Source organism: Ammodytes marinus (genome assembly GCF_949987685.1).
Source record: "Ammodytes marinus genome assembly, chromosome: 6".
Classification (NCBI taxonomy): domain Eukaryota; kingdom Metazoa; phylum Chordata; class Actinopteri; order Uranoscopiformes; family Ammodytidae; genus Ammodytes; species Ammodytes marinus.
This window is the reverse complement of record NC_137235.1, coordinates 8,050,810-8,071,882: the sequence shown is the minus strand read 5'-3', so window position 1 is coordinate 8,071,882 and position 21,073 is coordinate 8,050,810. Positions and strand designations below refer to the sequence as shown.

Genomic DNA, 21,073 nt, shown 5'->3' with positions numbered 1-21,073 from the left:
CTTTCTTCCCCTTCTCTCCTCCTGCTCCTAGGAGACCAGGAAATCCATCAGCACCCTGGGAAAGGAACGAGGCATAGACATTCACTACGTATAAACGATATCTATATAACTTGTCAACATTCATTTAATCAATCACTGGTCATTTGATTTATTTTACCTTCGGCCCCGTTCGTCCTGGATAACCTGGCAGCCCAGGAACTCCCAGTTTGCCCTAAAAAAAGACCCCAGAAGCAGACATGTGACTTTGGACTCCACATGGTGTTTTTTTGTAGACTTGTACATGCTAACTTAGCTGCGTACCTTCTCTCCAGTAGCACCACCAGGGCCACCATCTCCCAGAGTTCCAGATTGTCCTTTGGGCCCCTCTGGCCCGTCTTCTCCTCGACCTCCTGTCACTCCGTTGTCCCCCAGATCTCCCTTTCCTCCCATCTCCCCTTTGGCCCCTGGGAAACCATCCTCTCCCTGCAGACAGACAGGGGGAAAAAAATGTAAAGATTTTTTTTTTGAAAAACCACATACAGTATTGAAAAAAGATGTGCGTGCTTTGGTGGATCAGTGGGGGTTACTGTGTGTGATATCTTCAGGCAGACTAGCACTGATATGTCTCTCACCTTTTCACCTTTGCTTCCCTTTATTCCTCGGATTCCATCTGCTCCCTGTCAAACAGGAAGGCAAAAAAACAGAAAACAAATAATATACCACCACTGGCTGTTAAGCATATCAAATAGACTGCTCGCAGTGAAAAGCATAATCTTCTGCTTACTATTTGTCAACAGTGCTAAAGTTTTGGAAAAAGTTAACTGGTCTAGAACTACTAAAAAACAGCCCCATTTTCAGATTGACAAACATTTTGTTCTTTCAATTCATTGAATGACGTTTCAACAACAACAAATGGAGGCCCACGTAGATGATGTTAAAGCTTGAGGATCGCTAAAACTGGAGTCACAATGGTTTATTTTTTCGTTCCAATTTTCTACCTTAACTCCTCGTTGTCCGGGGTAACCCACAGGCCCCTGCACTCCTACGGGACCCTACAATTGAACACAGACAAACAAAGACTTAACGCGTACACCTTGCTTGTAAAAAATGACATTTTGTGATGTTGCTGAATTCTTAAGAAGTCAAACTATTTCAATTAAGATGATCGAAACCTTATAGTTGAGTGTTTTATTCAACAACAACACACTTACGGGCAGTCCTTTTTCACCTGGAGTCCCTTCTCTCCCAGGGTGACCCTGTTGACAAGAGGACATGTTATTTTATGTAGTTAGCCATGAAGCTTTGCTGATACGTTGATCATCAGAGACAATGGAAATGCATCATGCCAATAACAGCCCACCAAACTGGACATAGAATCACTTCTCCTAGGTCTTCCTAATGCACATTTCACTAATGTGCACCATAGAAAGCTGTTTGATGTGTTGGCATTCTGTGCAATAAAGAATATATTACTTTATTGGATTTCCTGTAAGACTTCCTGATTGGTAATATAAGACACCAATGGAGCATATTCCTCTAGGTCTCCTGACTTCTTTTCTTGAGGATCTAAATGTGAATGTATCTACCATTTTGTGAAAAGGTTTAATATGAGGTGTAGAAGATGCCAGGACCCAACAATGGTGTTTAGGTTTACTATTGTTATACCACGGTAACTCAAAAGAATAAGCAATGCTTGACAGATGTTCCTGCTATTGTGTATATATATAAGCTGAGCCTTTGTGCTTCATTAAAATAGTTTATGTCTCTTTTCCTGTCTCTGTTGTTAAATAAAAGATTTGAAAATAACACATAAAACAAAATAAAACAAAGTCCTCAGACTTGTAAACCTACATGTAGACCTACAAAACATGCATGTACTTACTGGGGGCCCGTCGTTTCCTGCTAGGCCCCTATGCCCTTTCTTCCCTTGTGGCCCCTAGGAGACAAAGACCAAACCAATCGATCAGGACTCCTTCATTCCATAGAGACTCAAATCCAACTGGGAGTGTCTTACCTTCTCTCCTGGAAGCCCCACTAAACCCTGCGGACCTGGGAAACCCTGTAGGAGAGATGGAACGTTGGTATGTCTGTGTTATGGATTCAGGAGATATTTCAGGGGATATTTTTACAGAGTATGTCTGTTCTCAGCAGTTCTCACCAGGATTCCAGGGTTGCCTTGCTGTCCGGATGCTCCGGTGTCTCCTGGGGGTCCCTGATACAGACAGGATATGTTGTCAAGGTCATTGGTCATTTGATATTCTCAGACTCCACTGTCTGCTACCTTTACTATACTCACAAAGTTTCCCTTCGAACCTTGAACCCCATCAATTCCTACGATACCCTGTGAGGAGAGAGGTAGACGGTCAATGGAACAGAATAATAAAAAATAAAAATAAAATTCTGTTTCTCAAGTGCATCCGTGTGGCCTCCATATTAAACCATCTTGTAAAGCACATTTTATTTCAAAATAATAAGACACTGGAGGTGAATGTATGCTGTTATTTTTGGAAAGCAGACTGAGCTGCATACTGCATTTTCTTGCTGTGGTTTATATTGCTACCATTAAAAATTATATTCCTAAAACATATTTTCCTGTCATACTAAAGAAAACTTGAAGGAGGGTGCGTCGGCTACTATCTTTAATTTGACATTTTTACTGATACTTGTTACATGCGCCTCTGGCAAATAAAATAAAAGTGAATATGGTTATCTTCCGGCTAGACCATCTCCTTGCTTGAGGCGTTTAATGCTTCAATAACCTACACAAAGCCTAAACATGCATAATAAAAGTGTTTTCTCTGTGTATCAGATGCTTATGAGTGCCAACTTGTATTTATACGAGGGCAAACATACCTTGAGTTATGCAATCTACAAATAAACTGCTTGAGGTGTGATGTATTTGGCATAGGGACAGACCTTTCCTCGGTGAGATAAGAATTACATAACTGTACATAAATGTTAACAAATGGAGTGCAAGTTACAGTAACACCATGAGTGGTTATTATATCATGTGGCGACACCAACGGCTGGATTTATGATGGTGTTGAGATAGCGTTATTGCCGCAGCTTGGATAACACAGCGAGATAACGGGGTAATTGTTGTGTGTATGTCTTGAGGGGCAGAGATTAATGTGGGTGACTGTGTGTGTGTGTGTGTGTGTGTGTGTGTGTGTGTGTGTGTGTGTGTGTGTGTGTGAGTTTCACACTAACCGGCTGGCCTTGCGGACCAGGACGACCTCTGGGGCCATTCAGACCTCTGGAACCCTGAAATATACATCAAAGATAAATTATAATGAAACATACCATTTTAGACTATTTTAGACTTTTTTTTTAGTATGTCTTAATATTTTGGCTAGCCCTCACTTTTTCTCAAAAAATTGTCTTTAAGGTTAGAGTAAAGGCTTGGGCATCTATCATGAAAGCAGGCTACATAAGTAAAGTGCATGGCTATCTACTGTATTTATGTAGGCTAACAGGAATAATTAAACAGCAATGTAAGAGTTTTTTTTTTGAATTTGTGCTTTCAGGTTCTTCGGTTTCGTTGTTTGTTACATTTGTAACTGCATCCACATTCTACCTTTAGGGACTTTTAAGGAATACAAAAAAGGTCTTATGACATATTTGTTATAACAGTTTGATATTTGTGGAAAACACAAGGACAAAACATCCTATCAGTACATCTGAAGCTCATTCATTCATTAAATTACCTTTGGACAGGGGTTTTGCTGTATTCTCCTGTGTCCAGTTTATGCTAAACTAAACTAAGTGGCTGCAGACTGTCACTTTATAGTGCCGTGTAGATAAGAGAATGTTATCGAGCCTCTTGAGTAACTCCCGGCGAGAGAGCAAAGAAGCATATTTACTTAAAATGTCAAACTTTCCCTTAAAGGTTCAAATATACAGTGAGAGTTAGAGGGCAAGGAAGACTGTTAAAAATTAAAGTACACATACTTATAAAATACACAGTGTGTGGGTCAGTATGTGTGGTAGAATAACATGATAGGCATGATTAAATATATGATAACAAGAGCCCTCCGCAGCACGTCGGGCTCCTGCTTCAGCTTGTCGGTCTTTAATTTTCGCGAGTGACCCGTTCACTATACATTATCCCTTACGTATTACATGTCACTGATATATCCTGTGTTCTGTCAATCACTGCATTCTATGTTAATTTATAATGGCCGCTGTCAAGGATAATGACCGTTGCTAAGGGCCTAAGTCATAGTTTTGATGGATCCCTTTCTGCCATATTCATCTGCTGACAGACGTCCACTACTACTCCTTCAAAAGTGTGTGTGTGTGTGTGTGTATGTTTGTGTTTGTGTTTTGATTGGCCGTTGACACTTACAGCATCACCTGGTTGTCCTCTTGGCCCACCAGGCCCATCAGAGCCCTATGAAAAACAAAAACATGAATGCATCCTGTACACACACACACACACACACACACACACAGAAACACAAACCCTGTGCAAGACACACAAATACCCACAACCGCAGTGACATCTCACCTTTTCTCCTGGCTCTCCGGAAGAACCTACAGGGCCTGGCTTACCCCTGTCCCCCTGGGAAAGGACACACACACACACACACACACACACACACACACACACACACACACACACACACACACACACACACACACACACACACACACACACACACACACACACACACACACACACACACACACACACACACACACACACACACACACACACACACACACACACACACACACACACACACACACACACACACACACGAAAGTTGCCGATCAGTGTTAAAAAATGATCTGCTCAACATGAGCGCGGCTCACTCAAGCAACATAACTCACTTTATGTCCTTTGTTTCCGGGGAGACCTGGCAAGCCGTCAAACCCTCTGTCGCCCTGAGAAATACAGACGGATTAGTTTCTATTTTAGAATTACAGAGCGGTCGGTGAGTGAACAGCGTTGCAGTGACATCAGCTCTTCATTACCTTCCCTCCCGTCTCTCCAATTTCACCACGGCCCCCGTCTGTTCCCGACCGACCCTAATACAAACACAAACAAGGTGTTCTGTAAATGGTTAAGGTACGGAGAACAAGATTGTGACTGACGCAACATATCATAATCACAGAAGGTTATGTTCATTTGAGACAAAGACTGCAGCAAATAGTCTCACCCTTTTCCCGGCCCGTCCGTTCTGACCCGGGATACCTGTCAGTCCTGAGGGACCCTGGGTAGAAAAAGGTGGAAAGAAAGCAGGAGAAAGTCGAGCTAGTTCTCACAACAAGAGTTTCGGTGGTATACAAAAGGCCTGAGGTACTGAGTGCATTGTCATGAAAAGCAGACGACTCACCGGCGGCCCATTCTCTCCATTGGCCCCTTTCAGTCCAGATGGACCTGGTGCACCCTGGGAAAAAGATTTTAAACATTTTTCATTGTCCAAACATGTCTTGACTATACCGTATACATTTACATTATATTAGTCTTTTTCCGCTTCAACAACAACACAGCCTGTTACTTAACATGCAGCTATTGCCGTGGCTTCTGCTTTTGTTTCCACTGTACTCTGCCTGTTTTGGATTGTGAGTCAAGTCCCTGAACTTGGTATTTGTCACTGCCCTGGAGGCGAAAGCAACAGGTCGTTTCCAGCACGGCAAACACCACAATTACAAAAGAAGACATGGTGTTTAACTGCAAAAGCATGTCTCAAAAGAAGTGTCATCCTGATTCACAATGTCCAACCTGTGTTTTGCTGCCTTGTTTGTTATGCATCCGTCGGTGTAAAATGGAGATAGTTTCCGCAGGGTAGAGGAATGCAATACCTGTATGATTACATTCCAAGTAAAGTTGAAGTTGCGTGTAGGTATTTTAAACTTTTTTAGGGTTTCTTGCAGTAGTTTTTCCAGCAGAGCGTGAACAGATGCTACCATCGCTTTATGGTACTTAATCTTGAAGAAAAAATTAATCTGAAAAGATTGTGCCTCCTCTCGTTGTTCTCCAACAGATTATTAATTTTTTACGAAATGTATAAAAATTCAGGAAAAAAATTTAAGAGAACGGTAATGTTTTTACGCTACCAGTGGTCAAGGAGTCCTAGGGCCTGTGTATATGTGACTATGTCAGATAAAAAATTATAGTATGGTGTTGATGAAGCAAAGTATACTTTGATTCAGTTCCTTTCAGGAAACACAGACTTTTCCCATCTGTCTGTTTTCGCTGATGGTCTTGTTTGCCTTGTTTGGTCCTGTATCAACAGGTCATTCATGATCATAAGAAGAAAATAACTGTTTCATGAACATTTAAATGTTCCTCATATTATTTTCAAGCAGCACATACACATCAAAACACCACAATGACTACATGATTTGATCTCACTCACCAGAGGTCCAGGTCTTCCGCTGAGGCCGAGCGGCCCCTGAGGTCCCTTCATAGCCAGCTAGAAAAGAGGGGAGAAGGAGGCAGGAATCAGACAGCGACACAAACAGCAGTAGTTCTATATCAGCTGTGTGTGTGTGTGTGTGTGTTTAAGATATGAGGGTATTTTCTTCCATTGCATGTGTACCTTGGTCTGCTGCAGGATGGCCTGAGCCTGCGCCTCCTGTGCAGAAACCACAGCGCCCGTTTTTGGATCGCCACCTGACTGGAACTACACACACACAGAAGAAAAAAATACATACGATAATTTGAATTCATATATACTATCTATGATTCAAACTCAATACCCCACCCGGTGGCTGATATGTAGCACTGCTATTCAAGTCCAGCATAATAAGACGTGGGGAAGTCAAAGGGAAAAATATGAATAAGGTAGTGGAGAAACATAACATGAAAATGGTTCCATATGGGGCCATAGGGACTCTGAAGGGTTTGATGTGTATAACAATCATGTGAATCATATGCTGTGGCCTTCAAGGTCACCAGATGTCGACGCCAAAAAATTGCCAAGAACGACGTGCTTGTGCCCTCTGACCACAGCTGACCGATTTGACGCAAAAGCTGGCCAATATATCTAGGCATCTAAAGAACTAAATTGAGTCAAAATACACGTTTTCTACGGGTTCTGAAAAGTTTAGTCAGGGGCAGGTGATGGCCTTTTTTTGCCAAGTCAAACAAATGTGCAAAACAATACTGAAAAAAAGACAGACTAATTTTTCTTAGTTACGACAATCAAACATTTCCATTTGTCCTGAGGGCCCGGCTAGGGCTTAATGGGACCAAATAGCTGCCATAGCAACAGCGTGTAAAGCCTCAGGCCGTTCAGAAGTGCCCTCATGTTACCGGTATGATCATGATGTTTCCTGGGGGACCTGGTATCCCGTCTGCTCCGTTCAGCCCGGGCCGCCCTTGAGGACCCTGGGAGGGGACAGAGGACAGTTACAGAGACACGCAAACACAAGGTGGACTCAGTCACAGTCGCTAACAGAGGACAATAAAGAAAAATTAATTCAATCATTCATTCATTCATTCATAGGACAGTTCTTACCAGCTCCCCTGGGTCTCCTCGAGGTCCCACCGGTCCTGTGATACCTGGAGTCCCCGGCTCGCCCTGCATACACAAGCAAACCAGTTGAGTTTGATGGAACCACAAACTTCCGTTTCCATATTAAGTCACTTCAATGCGTTCAACTTTCTTAATGCAAAACCTTTTTTTTTCCTTCTCTCTTTACTTGAATACTAAAGGAAAATGTGTTTCAAGTAGATACATTAACTTACCTCAGGTCCTGGAGGCCCGTATGGTCCCACAATCTGCGTTCCCTGCAGACATTTCACAGAAATAAACTTGTATCACTTCTTCTAGATCATTAATCTCTGTTCTTTGTTTAGTTTAGGTTCAACAATTCATACCAGTGTTAGCAATTCAAAACAAAACATGATTTCCGGGGTTACTACCAAACCTGTAACTACAGTAGAACAAGCCTATACAAGCCCAATAAGAAATGATACATATGTACAGAGCTGGATTGAACATTTAACTTTTATACACTGATATAGTTATTTTTTGTCATTGTATTAAATGCACTGATTGCATTATGATGCATACAACTATACAGTCTTACCATAAGGTTGATAGAAAATGAATGAATGAATTCAACTTTAAACACCTGAAAGACCAAAGTAATCCTTTACATTGATACAAAAATCATACATCATAATTTTACATAAAATAATCTTGATCATTGATTTACAATATTGCCCACAATGTTTTAAGAGACAGTCACCACTGAATAATATTGATGGCAAAATATTTCTTATATTGTTTAATGGCAAGTATATCTTCATATTATCTTCATTATGTTATCATCCATTTTTTCCATATACAAACACTGGTTTAAATTGTCATCACTGTCACTCATACACATCTTTTGTATTTCGGTAAAGCAATTTAGTGTTTATCATTGGCCCGACACTTACGCCGATACCAGTCCATTTTTCCGTTAGCTGAATCTATCCCTTTTTCAATATTTTAAGTTAAAGCTGGGGTATGTGATATCTGATTGGTCAAAATTAACATGAGTGGTACACTTTGACCAATCAGAGCGAGGTTCCGATTCTAAAAAAATAAATAATAATATCCGATTCTCTGTTCTTATTGGCTGTTGGGACTGTCCATTCACTTTGACACCGACGTTGTTGGTGTAGAGCCAGTGACGTGCGGTGAGGTCAGTGAGTGGGTAGGCACTGAGTTCTGAAAGCCAGATTTCTCTAAACCTATATATTGTTAAATCAAAAACAATAAACAACAAACAGGCACGCACGGCCGATTTCAAATAAGTTCCTCCCTTTCTTTCTTTCTCTCTCACTCACTCACACACACACACACACACACACACACACAGACGGGACGTATATGAAATGTCACGACGGTGACTTCAGGTTTGCCCGTAGCCTACTGTAGTTTGGTCTAAATGATTAAACATCGCATCCATCGACTTAACGGACCCGTCCCTCACACCGAGGGCCGAAAAACGTAAGGCAACAAGTCAAACCTTCGCCGATTCAAACTACCGGTACTACTTCTATTCAACTTAAAAATAAAAGACAGACTTCATCATTATGTAGGACTACAGCATAACTGATGGCAACTCCACTCCATAAACTTTATCTTAATAGATAAAGTACCAGTAGCATATGCCCCATGGACCTGTCCAGCATCAGAATGTAACCATTTATCCACATTGCAGAGCTTAGGTTTGTCCGTCAGTAACAATGAAAACACAACTGCTCAATTGAATATAAAATGCAGAATGGATTGCACTCGGTATCAATTCATCCAACTTTATTATTAAATAAACCCCAAAAAAGTTTCTGACTCACCAATCTGACTCCCTGGCTGTAGAAATAAGCAAGACGATAGTAATCCAGTGACAGTCTGACTGACAGCACAGCTAGCTAGCTAGCAAGCATCCTTCCGTTCATGTAGGCTACCTGTCCGTTTGAAATGCTCGAACATTGTTTGTCCCTGTTGCTGCTGTACACCGTCCAAGGCTGGCGCAGGCCTTTCTCTTGCTATTCATTCTGTTCCTTTTTAAATTATAATCCAATTTGTTAAAATTCCTCCAGTCTGAAATATCTGCGGGCACGGCAGCTGCAATGTTGACTTAAAAATCCGCGGGGGTAACGAGACGTGAATGAGCATAGTCAACGTAATGACGTTGGCCTAAGCTGCGTAAATGTCTAGTAATATCTCGATTTTAATTGGTCCATGAATGATATGTAACGTAAAGGCTTATGTGGCATACCATTTACGTAAAAAAGGCACAAAGAATTATGCTTATTTGCGTACATGTTAAATAATACAGAATCAAGTGCGCATGCGCGAAAACTTTTTTTTTCTTGCCGTCCACAATGAATAGGCGCAAAGGCACTGATTCTTTGCCGTACACAATGAATGGGAAACAGCAAAGGCACAATATTTTTTTGGCGTAACTTACTAACTGCCACGTTTCTAATCAAAACGTCTACACTTTTTTAAAGTAATCGCGGATTACATGTAAAGATCGAAATAATTAACAGTAATAATACAAATATAAGTTTATTAAATAAAAAAAATATTTTATTTTATTTTATTTATTTATTTTTGCACACGGCGCCAGGGTAGGCACTGCCTACCCTGCCTACCCTGACCGCACGTCACTGTGTAGAGCGTGTCAGTGAGGGACCATAGGGGAGGGACCAAAGAGAACAAGTGGAGCGGTTGAGGTATTTGGATTCAAATCTCTATCCCAACTGCTATTTCTTTCCCCAAATTCTCCACCCCAGCTTTAAATTGAACACACTGATTTATTAGTATTCATTTATTTATAAAAAGTGTTCCAAACCTCCCCATTCATCGCTGTTGTCTTATTTCTTTAACACAAACAGTCGGTCTTAAATGACTTTCCTGTTCCAATCAGGAAATACCTTGTCAACCCTGCAGCCCTGCATAGGACAACACTTATTGATGGTGGATGGATAGAATATCCGATCAAAGACTAATTTGAGGACCATTATTAAACCCTTATGTGTTTTGGATTCATGTATGTTTTGAAGCCTGTGGGTGTTTTCCTCACCGCTCCCAAAAGGCCAGGCTCTCCTTTCTCTCCTTTCTCTGGGAGATCCTGATGAGAGGAGACGGAACACAGACATATGAAAAGTGTTAATGTGGATGACTAAGAGAGCACAGAGGGGGTTGTTTACAATTCTCCGCACATGGTTCCTTTATCTGTGTCAGTGCACAGACTATGTTTGTGTGTGTGTGGCAGTGTGAACGGCACCTGTGTGTTCAGAGAGACCTCCCGTTCTCTCTCGGCTGGCCCATAGCGCTCGTCATCGTACTCTTCTTCATATTCATACTCGTTCTCATTGGAGCCGCCTGTTGTGTTGTCGTAATCTTCATACTCTATGATCTGTCACACACACACACACACACACACACGCACAAATGATAAAATAAAATAATAACATAAATAAATAAGCCTAGACTCAAAGCCCAAAAACATGCTGCTGTTCTTCCTGCCGAATCTCACCTCATACTCAGTGATGTTGGGACCTGCAGTCACTGTGGAAACGGACACGTCGTCATACGGGTCGCTGTAGTCGAAGTCCTCAAACTCCTCCACCACACGCCTCTTAGGTGCTCTCTCCACCTGAAGAACATGACGCAGTCCAGACAGAGAAGATACATGATGGATGCTTGTGTGACGTTCTGTTTATATAGTATAAATTGATATGGAAATATATGATAAAATTGGACTTTTAGGACAAAATAAATGCCATTTATTCTGACATTAGAGTCACTTCCTCTACTAGTTCTGTCTAGCTGAGTGCACTGTTACATGAACGATATCGTGAAAAGCCAAAAAAATGCACGGTATAGCTGCAGTTTAGAGTTTTTAATTTGAGCTCCTTTAACCTTGCCTTTTTAAGCATAAAAGCTTGACGAAACGAAAGCGTCACATTTCCATGTTTACTGCAGGCTCTCTTCGTGAAGATCGGATTTTGTGGCCTTGTGTCACAATAAAATAACGTAACAGAAAATAAAACTGGAGAGTTTGGAGCTGTAAGCCAGGTAATAAATCAAGAGACAGACGCAGCAGAGGAAGAGGATTTGAAACCCTTCCCGGGAGTGTGGAGCATTGGCACAAAAGAACCTGGCAAAGTGGACGCTTGTAACTGTTTATGATTTATTACTTTATTGTAAAATGGAAGCCTCACTCTGACAGCAAGGAAATAAACAGCTGGAGGCATCTGAGTGATGTTTCTCAAACTGCATCTACTAGTGTGTGTGTGTGTTTGTGTGTGTGTGTGTGTGTGTGTGTGTGTGTGTGTGTGTGTGTGTGTGTGTGTGTGTGTGTGTGTGCGTGCGTGTGTGAGTGAGTGTGTGTGTGTACGCGTGTTCGTCTTGAGAGAAAGAAACAGAGACGTCAACACAATCTGCACATACAAATATTTACATTATAATGAAAACCAAATAGTATTAAACTAAATATTTAACAAATTCTACATGAATTAAATGTTTTTTGCACAGCAAACATTGATCTATAGATATATGTGACCTAATATAAAGTACGAACCTACTGTATAACAGGAAACACTGAAAACCTTTGCCCTTTTGTCATATCTTCCTTCAAATCCATCCATAAATACCTGTAATAGTTCCTCTTACAAAAAACATCTTTTTAGGGATCTCGGCTGTTGGTGATTGGCTGTTGGAAGTGGACTTACCTCCTCAGCCTCTGCTAATATGCTGTTGTAGGGCAAAGGGTCGTCACAGTCCGGGATGTAGTCGTGACAGTAAGTCTCTGCTGCTCTGGGGTCAGCGACAATCAGCAGCTGTTGGATATCTCCCTGTGTCACAGAAACAAAACGAGAAAAAAAAAACTGAGCAAAACTGTGACTCGACATTAGTTAAACCATATGATCTTGGGGCATAATATTATATATGTCATCACTGCTCCTCACTTTACAATGTGTCATTAATTATACCAATGACATGTCATATGCATCCGTCTCCTGCGTCTTTATGTCCGACTGTTTGTGTCCATTAAATCAGATCAAAGTGACCTAACGGGCTGCTTTTCTTTTAAAAATCTTTGCTATGCAGCTAATCGTCTCCAGAGCTACGGCCTCAAGTGGCGCCAGCACTTAAAGTCCACATGCAGACACAAACTATGTCTCCCTCACATATACACACACACACCCGGAGGGCAGTCCAAGCCAAACATGGGTTTGGGAGTTGTGCAGTTAAAAAAGAAGGGCCACCTGACATTTCAGCATTTTGTGAACTTAAGCAGCACTGGGTCCAACTGGGTGCAACAACTACTGATGAACTCAGAGAATATAAATTCATATTATATATGGTATCTACAAGCCCAACGATTCATCATAAGTTGAACCTTTGCATATATTTGAATCAGCTTTGTACAAGTACCAGATGTAGAGGTACAGTACCTCCTCACGGCCACTTGAGGGCAGTATATGGAGACGAGCCTTCATGCATATTTATTCATAACTGTTTGGTGGAGATATCAAACAAGCAGCAACAAGTATAAGCACTTCCTTACCACACACACAGGGATCCTTTTGTATGCTTTAATTCTTTGATCTTGTGCCAATTAAGTTCAAACCTAGCAACGTGGAAAGTGAGTAGGTTTGAAACACACACACACACACACACACACACACACACACACACACACACACACACACACACACACACACACACAATTAAAGCACACATTAACAGTCCTACCTCAAAAACGTCTTCGTCCAGCAGTCGAGTGCCAAACACAGTGACCCCCTCAGTGCTGACTTGGGGGTCATAACCTCTGGGCAGGTCCAGGGTGTCCACTTTGACACAGTCCAGGTAGAGAGCCACTGACTGGCCCTCCACGCTGTAGGCCACTCTGTGCCACCTTACGACAAAGCAGAGAAGAAGAAATCACATCTTTTTTCCAACTTCTATTTTCTGAGTAGGTTTTATGGAATGAGAGGAAAGTTAATGTCAATGGCTAAACACTAAAGTGTGTGTATGGCTGCATGTGTGTGTGTGTAGTTACCCACTTGCCATCAGCCACGTTGATCTTCCTAAAGGTGGGGTAAAGCTCTGGAGGTGGCTGACCCTCATGGTCCTCATACAGGAAGACAGGGGAACGGGCGATCTCCAAACCCAGCTGCTGGGTGCCCTGAAGAACACAGGCAAGAGAGAGAGAGGGATGATGGGATGAATGGAATGATAACAGAAGAGGGGAAGAGGTTGGTGTCATGTCATGTCATGTCATGTTTCAGACTACTGCTAAAAAATGTATGTCTTACTACTCAGCTGCTATACATTTGGAATATGCTGTATGTTGGTCAGTGTTAACAGGATATTGCATTTTCATATTATTTGCATGTAACATTAATGTGTACTCTCAAAGTGAGTGCTTCCTTCAGAATGCGTGGTTGGTAGTTATCTATTTGTTGTTGCTCAGGGTCAGTGTTTCATGGATTATGTTACTAAATAATATGGTAAAAGGAAGTTCCCTTTTTTACATTTAGATAAGATAAGATAAACTTTATTGTCCCGTATAGGGAAATTTGTCTTGCGCTCCAAGCCACTGCATCACCAAAACACAATTGCCACACTTACAAACATAGATCATAAATTACACTGTATATGCACCCATGCCTAAAATGTGCTCAAATTCACATTTTGAGTAACAGTTCATGAAATACTGAACAGTAATAAAAAATAGCTATTAAAAAGTGATAAAAAACAGGATAGTAAAATCAAGTAATAAGTAATCACGTCACAATATCTTAATGCATAATAAATAAATAAATAAATAACTATCAGCCAAAAGAGAGAACATGCCGAGTGACACAAGGCAGAGTTGTTGCTTTGTGCCTGCTATCATTTCAAACGTGTGTGTGGCTTACCTGTGTGTCGTACAGCGAAAGGAGGAAAACCTGTGAGCCTTTCACAGCTCTCACTGTTGTCATCACTGAGAAGTTCCCAGGGAAAGGTGAATCTGGAGAAGATGCGCGCGCGCACACACACACACACAAACACACACACACACACACACACACACACACACACACACACACACACACACACACACACACACACACACACACACACACAAACACACATACATTTATGCACAGGTTCTCAGCGACCAATGAAATTCATGCCAACACTGGTCAAATTTACATACCCTCCATTCCAAATCGAATACTTTTTTCTATTCTACATACTACATCTGACCATAAAAAGAATCTAGTTAGCATGCAGTATGCTACAATTGGGACATACTTTTACTTATTTATTTCATCAAAACATTGCGCCTTGATCTTGCTTTTATATCCGTCTCATCCCCGCTTATTTTCATATGGAGGCTCGGTCGGTGTGACGTCACTTCCAATGCGCACTGGATTGTCAGAATCGGCCAAATAGCATGCAGATTTCAACACTAAAAATCTCAGCCGGACAAAGTAGACATCCGGGTATTTTTAAGCATACTAAATCTGACCACAAGTATTGGGACATCCTGTATATTTGTTCTACCATACTGAATAGCAGAAAGTATGGGTATTGGAACGCAGCCACAGTGTTTAATAAGAGGTTACCAGGGAAGAGTTGCTTGGTGGGCGCGCTCAGTTGAATCTTCTTGTCGATCCTGAAGGCGAGGTCCGTCTCCTCTCGTCCCTCCCTCGTGGTGCACAGTCCCGCCTCCAACGACACGCCCTCCATGTCCTCCGACAGCTCCAGGACCTTCAGCACGTCAATGGGATCGGCTGCAAAGACACAGGACACAGCGTTAACTGAGACGACCTGTGGGTTCGGAGATCAGCTGAACTGCTCTTGTTCATAAGGGCGTTGAGCTGGACAAATTTCATTTGAGGTCAAGTCACCGAAAAAGGTGTCCAGCACAGATCCAACCAGAAGCACACACTGGCGAGCAAAGTGCTTTACTGTGCCTCCATTAAGAACAACAGACATTGGACATGGTTAAACTTAGTGCAGCAGCAACAAATAAAAGGTTAAAGGTCTGTCCTGAATGAGTAAAAGAAGGTTTTGGATTTCTTCTTTTACATATTGTTGGACTGAGATAGAAGAGTTCCCTCATTTTGGTTTGGCCATAGACAAAAGCTTTTTCAACATATGAAAATGTTTCTATGACTGATGGATAAGCACAAGAAAGATGTCTGGGCTGGGTGGAACCAAAATAAATAGAAATGAAATAAAGGCTTGGACAGAAATCAGAGGGTCTGTGGCCCTTCTAGTTAACACTGTCTGGGAGATGAATATCACATTGTATTTGAATGTACGTGTTATGGTTGTGATTACAAGGAAGAGTATTATTCAAACCATCCGTCTATGTTTAAATTAATGTTTTTATTACAGTTGGATGAGTGAGTGCCACTGTTCTGTTACGATTGTGTCAGTAGATCTGAATCAAAAGTTGCAGCAGTATATCGGAGACATAAGGGCACAAATGACCTTCTTCAATTTATAAACTACTTTAGAGACTACTGCTACATACTCCGCGAGAAGAAAGAACAAACTTCGGCCCGGACGATGTGTCGAGAACAAGCTGCAAGAACAGCTGAACAAGAGCTGCGATTTATCCTCTTTTACCTTACAGTTTTGTTGATAAACCCACTATGCATGTTCTACCCAGCGCCACATGGTAGAGTAGAAAGCAAATGAGCAGCTGATGAAGTATCTTTCTGTAGCAATGGTATACATATATACGCAAACAAGCATTCGAAAAATTTACAAAAGATGCAAATTGTTTGTTTTTGTGTGATGGTTTACCTCTGAGACACGTCTGTGATTCCGACGCTATAATTAAGATGCACACAAACTAATTATATAAATACTTTATATGTCAGATCATGTGCTCTCTCTCTCTCTCTCTCTCTCTCTCTCTCTCTCTCTCTCTGTATAAATTGTGTGTCTTCCGAGGACACAAACTTGTTGCAGAAGCTTGGAGTAATCGCATGACAACGCCCATCTTGGCACTGACACCCGCAACAGTCTGCATCCCACAACAAGGAATAATACCAGAGGGCTATAAAGTCATACATGTGTTCTTACAATGATTCAAACGTACAGCATGCACTCACACACCCATGCAGACAAACACACACTCACACACCCACACACATACACACACAAAAGCAAAGCAGATGTTTGAAATGCTAACGATGTGGCCAGAGTTGCAGCTTAAGCAGAAATTATGCACATTTTCTTTTCTTACATTGCGGACACAATGAAAAGACAAGGCAGGGAGGAGGGAACCGAGCAAAATACTCAAAGTGAAAAGGCAGAGGAGGGGGTACAGAGGGAGAATAGAGGAAATAATAGAAGGCATGCCTCTACTGGAATGGCTTCTTTTCACACGTTTTTCTGGGGCTTACGTAAATCCTCCTCCATCTGCTTCGCACCTTTCAACACACACATTCATGTGTAAGCACGTGAGAGGTTGGCATGATGTCTGAGTCTAAGTGCCAGATGTATTTGTTGCCCATTGTTTTGCAGTTTTTCCACCTGTCTCCCTGCCAGCCCGCCTGCTTGCATGCCGTCATCTTGTATTTCTGTCCTCTTCACATGCACGGCTGCATGGTATTTACTGACACAGCTAATATTGTTATGGGCTGACACATGTCATAAACAGTAATAGTCTTAAATGTTTTGAGCATGGATTGCTCACTGCAGCTTCAGCGCCGATGACAATGTCATGCATGACACAAGACATGACCAGAGAATAGATACACCTGCACTATGTAAAGCAATGCCACATAGTGCACAACACTATGTGTCATAGTGCATAGGACACAACAGTCCTGCAGTGGGATTACCTTGCTGACAGTAAGATGACTACTGAAGTTGTTTTGTGTGTTGACTTTTGTGATACAGTTTGTAGCAGCAGTGTGTGTTAGCAGTGGAACTATATTGAAAGTTTTATATTTTTTATATCTAATTGACATCAATAGAGGAGGAGCAAAGACATTGATTACAATCCATTACAAACACGACACTATAGCCTCAAAAATCACCACAGTCAACAATTGGTCTGAAATGTACATGGATTGTATGCAATGTACACATAAAGAGAGGATTATATAATAGAATATACATATTGTTTATGTCTCAATGAATTCATGGTATGTTCCGAGTATCAAATCTTACTTTTTAAGCTACAAATCCAAATTGAAAAAGACAATTCTGTAAATTCAGTTTTTTAAGCAGTGTTGTTCAGAATTTAATCATCATAATAGCTCAATGATAGCGAAAACTAATAAGATGTTTAAGAACATTTTATAATATCTTGTATGATACACTTGATTGTTAGATAATAAAAGATAGCTTTTCTCTTTTGATTGTTAAAGCAGTAGCTTGACATTTTGGAATATAATTATTCGCATTTTAGCACATAATTAAAGGTAGAGTCAGCAATTCTGGAGAATGCTTGTGGTCAAAACCACATTTTAGCGGATCGTGAAGAGATATTCACTGATTTCGACAAAAAGTGATTTGGACAACAAGCATTCTTCAAAATTGCTGACTCCCTATTTAAATGAGAAGATTTACCTCAATCTCATGTCTGTACAGTAAATACCTTTTATATACTATCTATGGTAAATATGTGGCTGGAGCCAGAAGCAGATAAGCTCAGCATAAAAGACAGGAAACAGCAGGCTGGTCCTCCTGACCAAAGGTCACAAAATCCACCTACTAGACACAATAAAGCGTACTACATTTGATTAGGTTACGCTTAAAAAAAAAGAAGAAAGATGAAACACATTTTGTTTCAACAGAGTGTTTTTTTTAAATAAAAAAATATGATTTTTTCGTATTTTCCATGCTTTATTGATAGTTCAACAAGACAGAGATGAAATGGGGCAAAGAGGGGAATGACATGCAGAGAACGACCACGGACCAGACTTGCTTTGGCACAACAGTTGATTAAGTTGACAGCAAGAAAATTTACTTTTACATGCAAAATACCTATTTTGGTGAAAAAAACATGCTTACCACAGCACCATGAGGTCCTCTTTTTCAGGGCCATGGGGAAATGAGAGGGGCTTGAAAACATATAGCTCACATGACCACAAATGTTTTCCGTTGCCTAGATACAGGGGGTGGCTCACATTACCCGATGCCTCAGATTCCCCCGTTCTCCCCTATATATATTTTTTCACCCACTAGTGCAGGGGTGTCAAAACTGATTGATTGGCCCGTGGCACATTTTGAAAATATAATGTAATATGGCCCTTTTAATTTTTTAATAATTTAAATGTACTCATTATATTACAGAGAAATATGTCCCATAAAAGAAAAAGAGCACCAAGCCCATCCCAGAGGACCCTGCATAATATTTTATTTTAAATTAATATTATTATGGAAAATCCATGTGTCCTTCTCCAATAGCTTCTAATTCTTCTGACTCCATTTTTTTCATACAAAATTCTTCAGCTTTAGCCTCTTAATTTCCCTCTCAAAGTGCACCAGATTCATGCATTTCACTTTAAAAACTTAAAAAAATCTCCCGGGGGGGCATACCCCCGGACCCCCCTTCGAGGGGCGGGATCTCGGCTGGCTACTATTTTCACCCAGCTGGACATTGGACGCAAAAGCAGAAAACACTGGGTGTATCAATGGCATTTAACAAGAGGGGGAATGTATATGTTTAATGTGCAAGTAAAGTGTTGCCGTGAAGAAGGATTACATTTACGAAGACACAATGAAACTAAACATCAGAGCAGCTACATGTCCTGATAAATGTGTTATTTTTGCAAAGTGGCCCGGCCCTAAGTAGATTTTTCTGTATGTGGCCCTCAGTGAAAAAAGTTTGGACACCCCTGTATTAAACCATGGGCATGTTGCTAAATAAGTACAAGTGTTTTTGTACTCAGTGACCCCGTTTCAAATCCATTTGATTGTCCTGCTAAAACATCAGCATGACTAGCTGCTTTACTTAAAGCCATATTTAGGCTACAAGGTAGCTCCTTGTAATCACATGTTAGAGCCATGGTTGGGTTCAAGGTGAAACTTCTCCCGACTCAGCAGCAGAGTGTACAAGAATAGGGGTTTCAGTCACACATACCAAGAAATGATCGGCAGCGCTGACATCTGAATGCAGCAGAGAACAAGACGAGACATGGAAACTTCGCTCTCTCTACATGTGCCCTTCAACACATTAGGTAATGTTTCCTAACGCTGTTTATATATTATTATATATAATTTACATAATAGCACAAAACAACATCATCATAACGTGCACAAGTGGAAATACACACAGAAACACACACACAGCACATACTTGGCTGTACCTACAGGGATGTTCTGGTCTCCATCAGTTGCTAGTGTTATCCCGAGGCTCTGAACTGTGGGGTGAGGGGCACCGGGAACAACATGCACACACATGCAGAGCATGTCAGGTGTAAGGCTCAACATCTGTAGTTTGAACAGAGAGATTCCTTCCAAGAATGAACCATTCATCAACAACAGAGACTGTAGATAGATAGATAGATAGATAGATAGATAGATAGATAGATAGATAGATAGATAGATAGATAGATAGATAGATAGATAGATAGATAGATAGATAGATAGATAGATAGATAGATAGATAGATAGATAGATAGATAGATAGATAGATAGATAGATAGATAGATAGATAGATAGATAGATAGATAGATAGATAGATAGATAGATAGATAGATAGATAGATAGATAGATAGATAGATAGATAGATAGATAGCCATTTATTTGATTCTTAAAACTGAATCATTCAACTTAAGAGTAGGTAGATATAGTTACGTGCTGAGTATCTGTAGTTTTGATGCACTGACTGAACTTGACGTGTTGATGCGTGTTTGCTTTCAAGTACTGACGATGATGACTTTACTGTGTCTGGTGTTGATGTAAACTTCCTGTATTAAAGCTACAAGTCAACACTTGATCCTGAAGTATATTTTAAGAGAGAAAGAGACATCACAATGAAAAATGCACCACTTTTCGAATACTCCTTAAAGTAGACAGGGCTACACTGATCAAACATTTCCTTTACCAACAATGATACAGTTTACCTCATCTCAGATCTTTCAAATCTGAGACCCCAGTGTGTGAACGTTATTGTGGTGCCTTTCATGTGAGGTATCTAACTGATAGGGGAAAACGCTGACAAAAGAAAACTGTATTTCATGTTGATCAGTCACCTGTGGAGCGACACCTGATCTGCTTAATACTGTCTGCTCTGCTGCATCAATAACTATGGATGGATTGATGGATGGACGGCTGGATAGTTTTTCTACCTTAACAGATCTGTTACAAAATGCAGGCTGATGTAAAAAAGTGACTAAGTGGAGGCCACTGTCTTTGATTATCTCTGTTTAAGGTTCCACAGTTATACATACAAAGTGGAACAGTGAAAGAGAAACAAACGACACACGCAGACGACTAAAGGCAACATACTGAAAAGATTTTCTGGAAACCATATGTTGCGTGTGTTTACGTGTGTGTGTGTGTTTTTGTGTAATGTATGATTGAAGGCTAGGTACGTCACATGTATGGTTAGACGTGTGTGTGTGTGTGTGTTTCTGATTAAGCTGTCATTAACTCTGTAGAAT

At 40.9% G+C, this 21,073-nt stretch overlaps 1 protein-coding gene across 1 annotated transcript in view; it reads right to left on the bottom strand.

The window, feature by feature from the left end:
- Positions 1–21,073, bottom strand: part of LOC307251424 (uncharacterized protein) — a 41,919-nt gene that overhangs the window by 12,365 nt on the left and 8,481 nt on the right. Inside the window, exons 2-31 of the mRNA XM_080028795.1 lie at positions 15,062–15,229; positions 14,369–14,460; positions 13,511–13,632; positions 13,200–13,362; positions 12,173–12,295; positions 10,975–11,094; positions 10,723–10,854; positions 10,519–10,566; positions 7,682–7,723; positions 7,452–7,514; positions 7,247–7,321; positions 6,531–6,614; positions 6,348–6,404; positions 5,322–5,375; positions 5,145–5,198; positions 4,960–5,013; positions 4,816–4,869; positions 4,490–4,543; positions 4,328–4,372; positions 3,190–3,243; positions 2,276–2,320; positions 2,138–2,191; positions 1,994–2,038; positions 1,862–1,915; positions 1,191–1,235; positions 978–1,031; positions 612–656; positions 301–462; positions 158–211; positions 2–55 (exon numbers count right to left, since the gene is read on the bottom strand). Of these exons, the coding sequence (XP_079884921.1) occupies positions 2–55; positions 158–211; positions 301–462; positions 612–656; positions 978–1,031; positions 1,191–1,235; positions 1,862–1,915; positions 1,994–2,038; positions 2,138–2,191; positions 2,276–2,320; positions 3,190–3,243; positions 4,328–4,372; positions 4,490–4,543; positions 4,816–4,869; positions 4,960–5,013; positions 5,145–5,198; positions 5,322–5,375; positions 6,348–6,404; positions 6,531–6,614; positions 7,247–7,321; positions 7,452–7,514; positions 7,682–7,723; positions 10,519–10,566; positions 10,723–10,854; positions 10,975–11,094; positions 12,173–12,295; positions 13,200–13,362; positions 13,511–13,632; positions 14,369–14,460; positions 15,062–15,229 (2,270 nt within the window). The remainder of the gene's footprint in view (position 1; positions 56–157; positions 212–300; positions 463–611; positions 657–977; positions 1,032–1,190; positions 1,236–1,861; positions 1,916–1,993; positions 2,039–2,137; positions 2,192–2,275; positions 2,321–3,189; positions 3,244–4,327; positions 4,373–4,489; positions 4,544–4,815; positions 4,870–4,959; positions 5,014–5,144; positions 5,199–5,321; positions 5,376–6,347; positions 6,405–6,530; positions 6,615–7,246; positions 7,322–7,451; positions 7,515–7,681; positions 7,724–10,518; positions 10,567–10,722; positions 10,855–10,974; positions 11,095–12,172; positions 12,296–13,199; positions 13,363–13,510; positions 13,633–14,368; positions 14,461–15,061; positions 15,230–21,073) is intronic.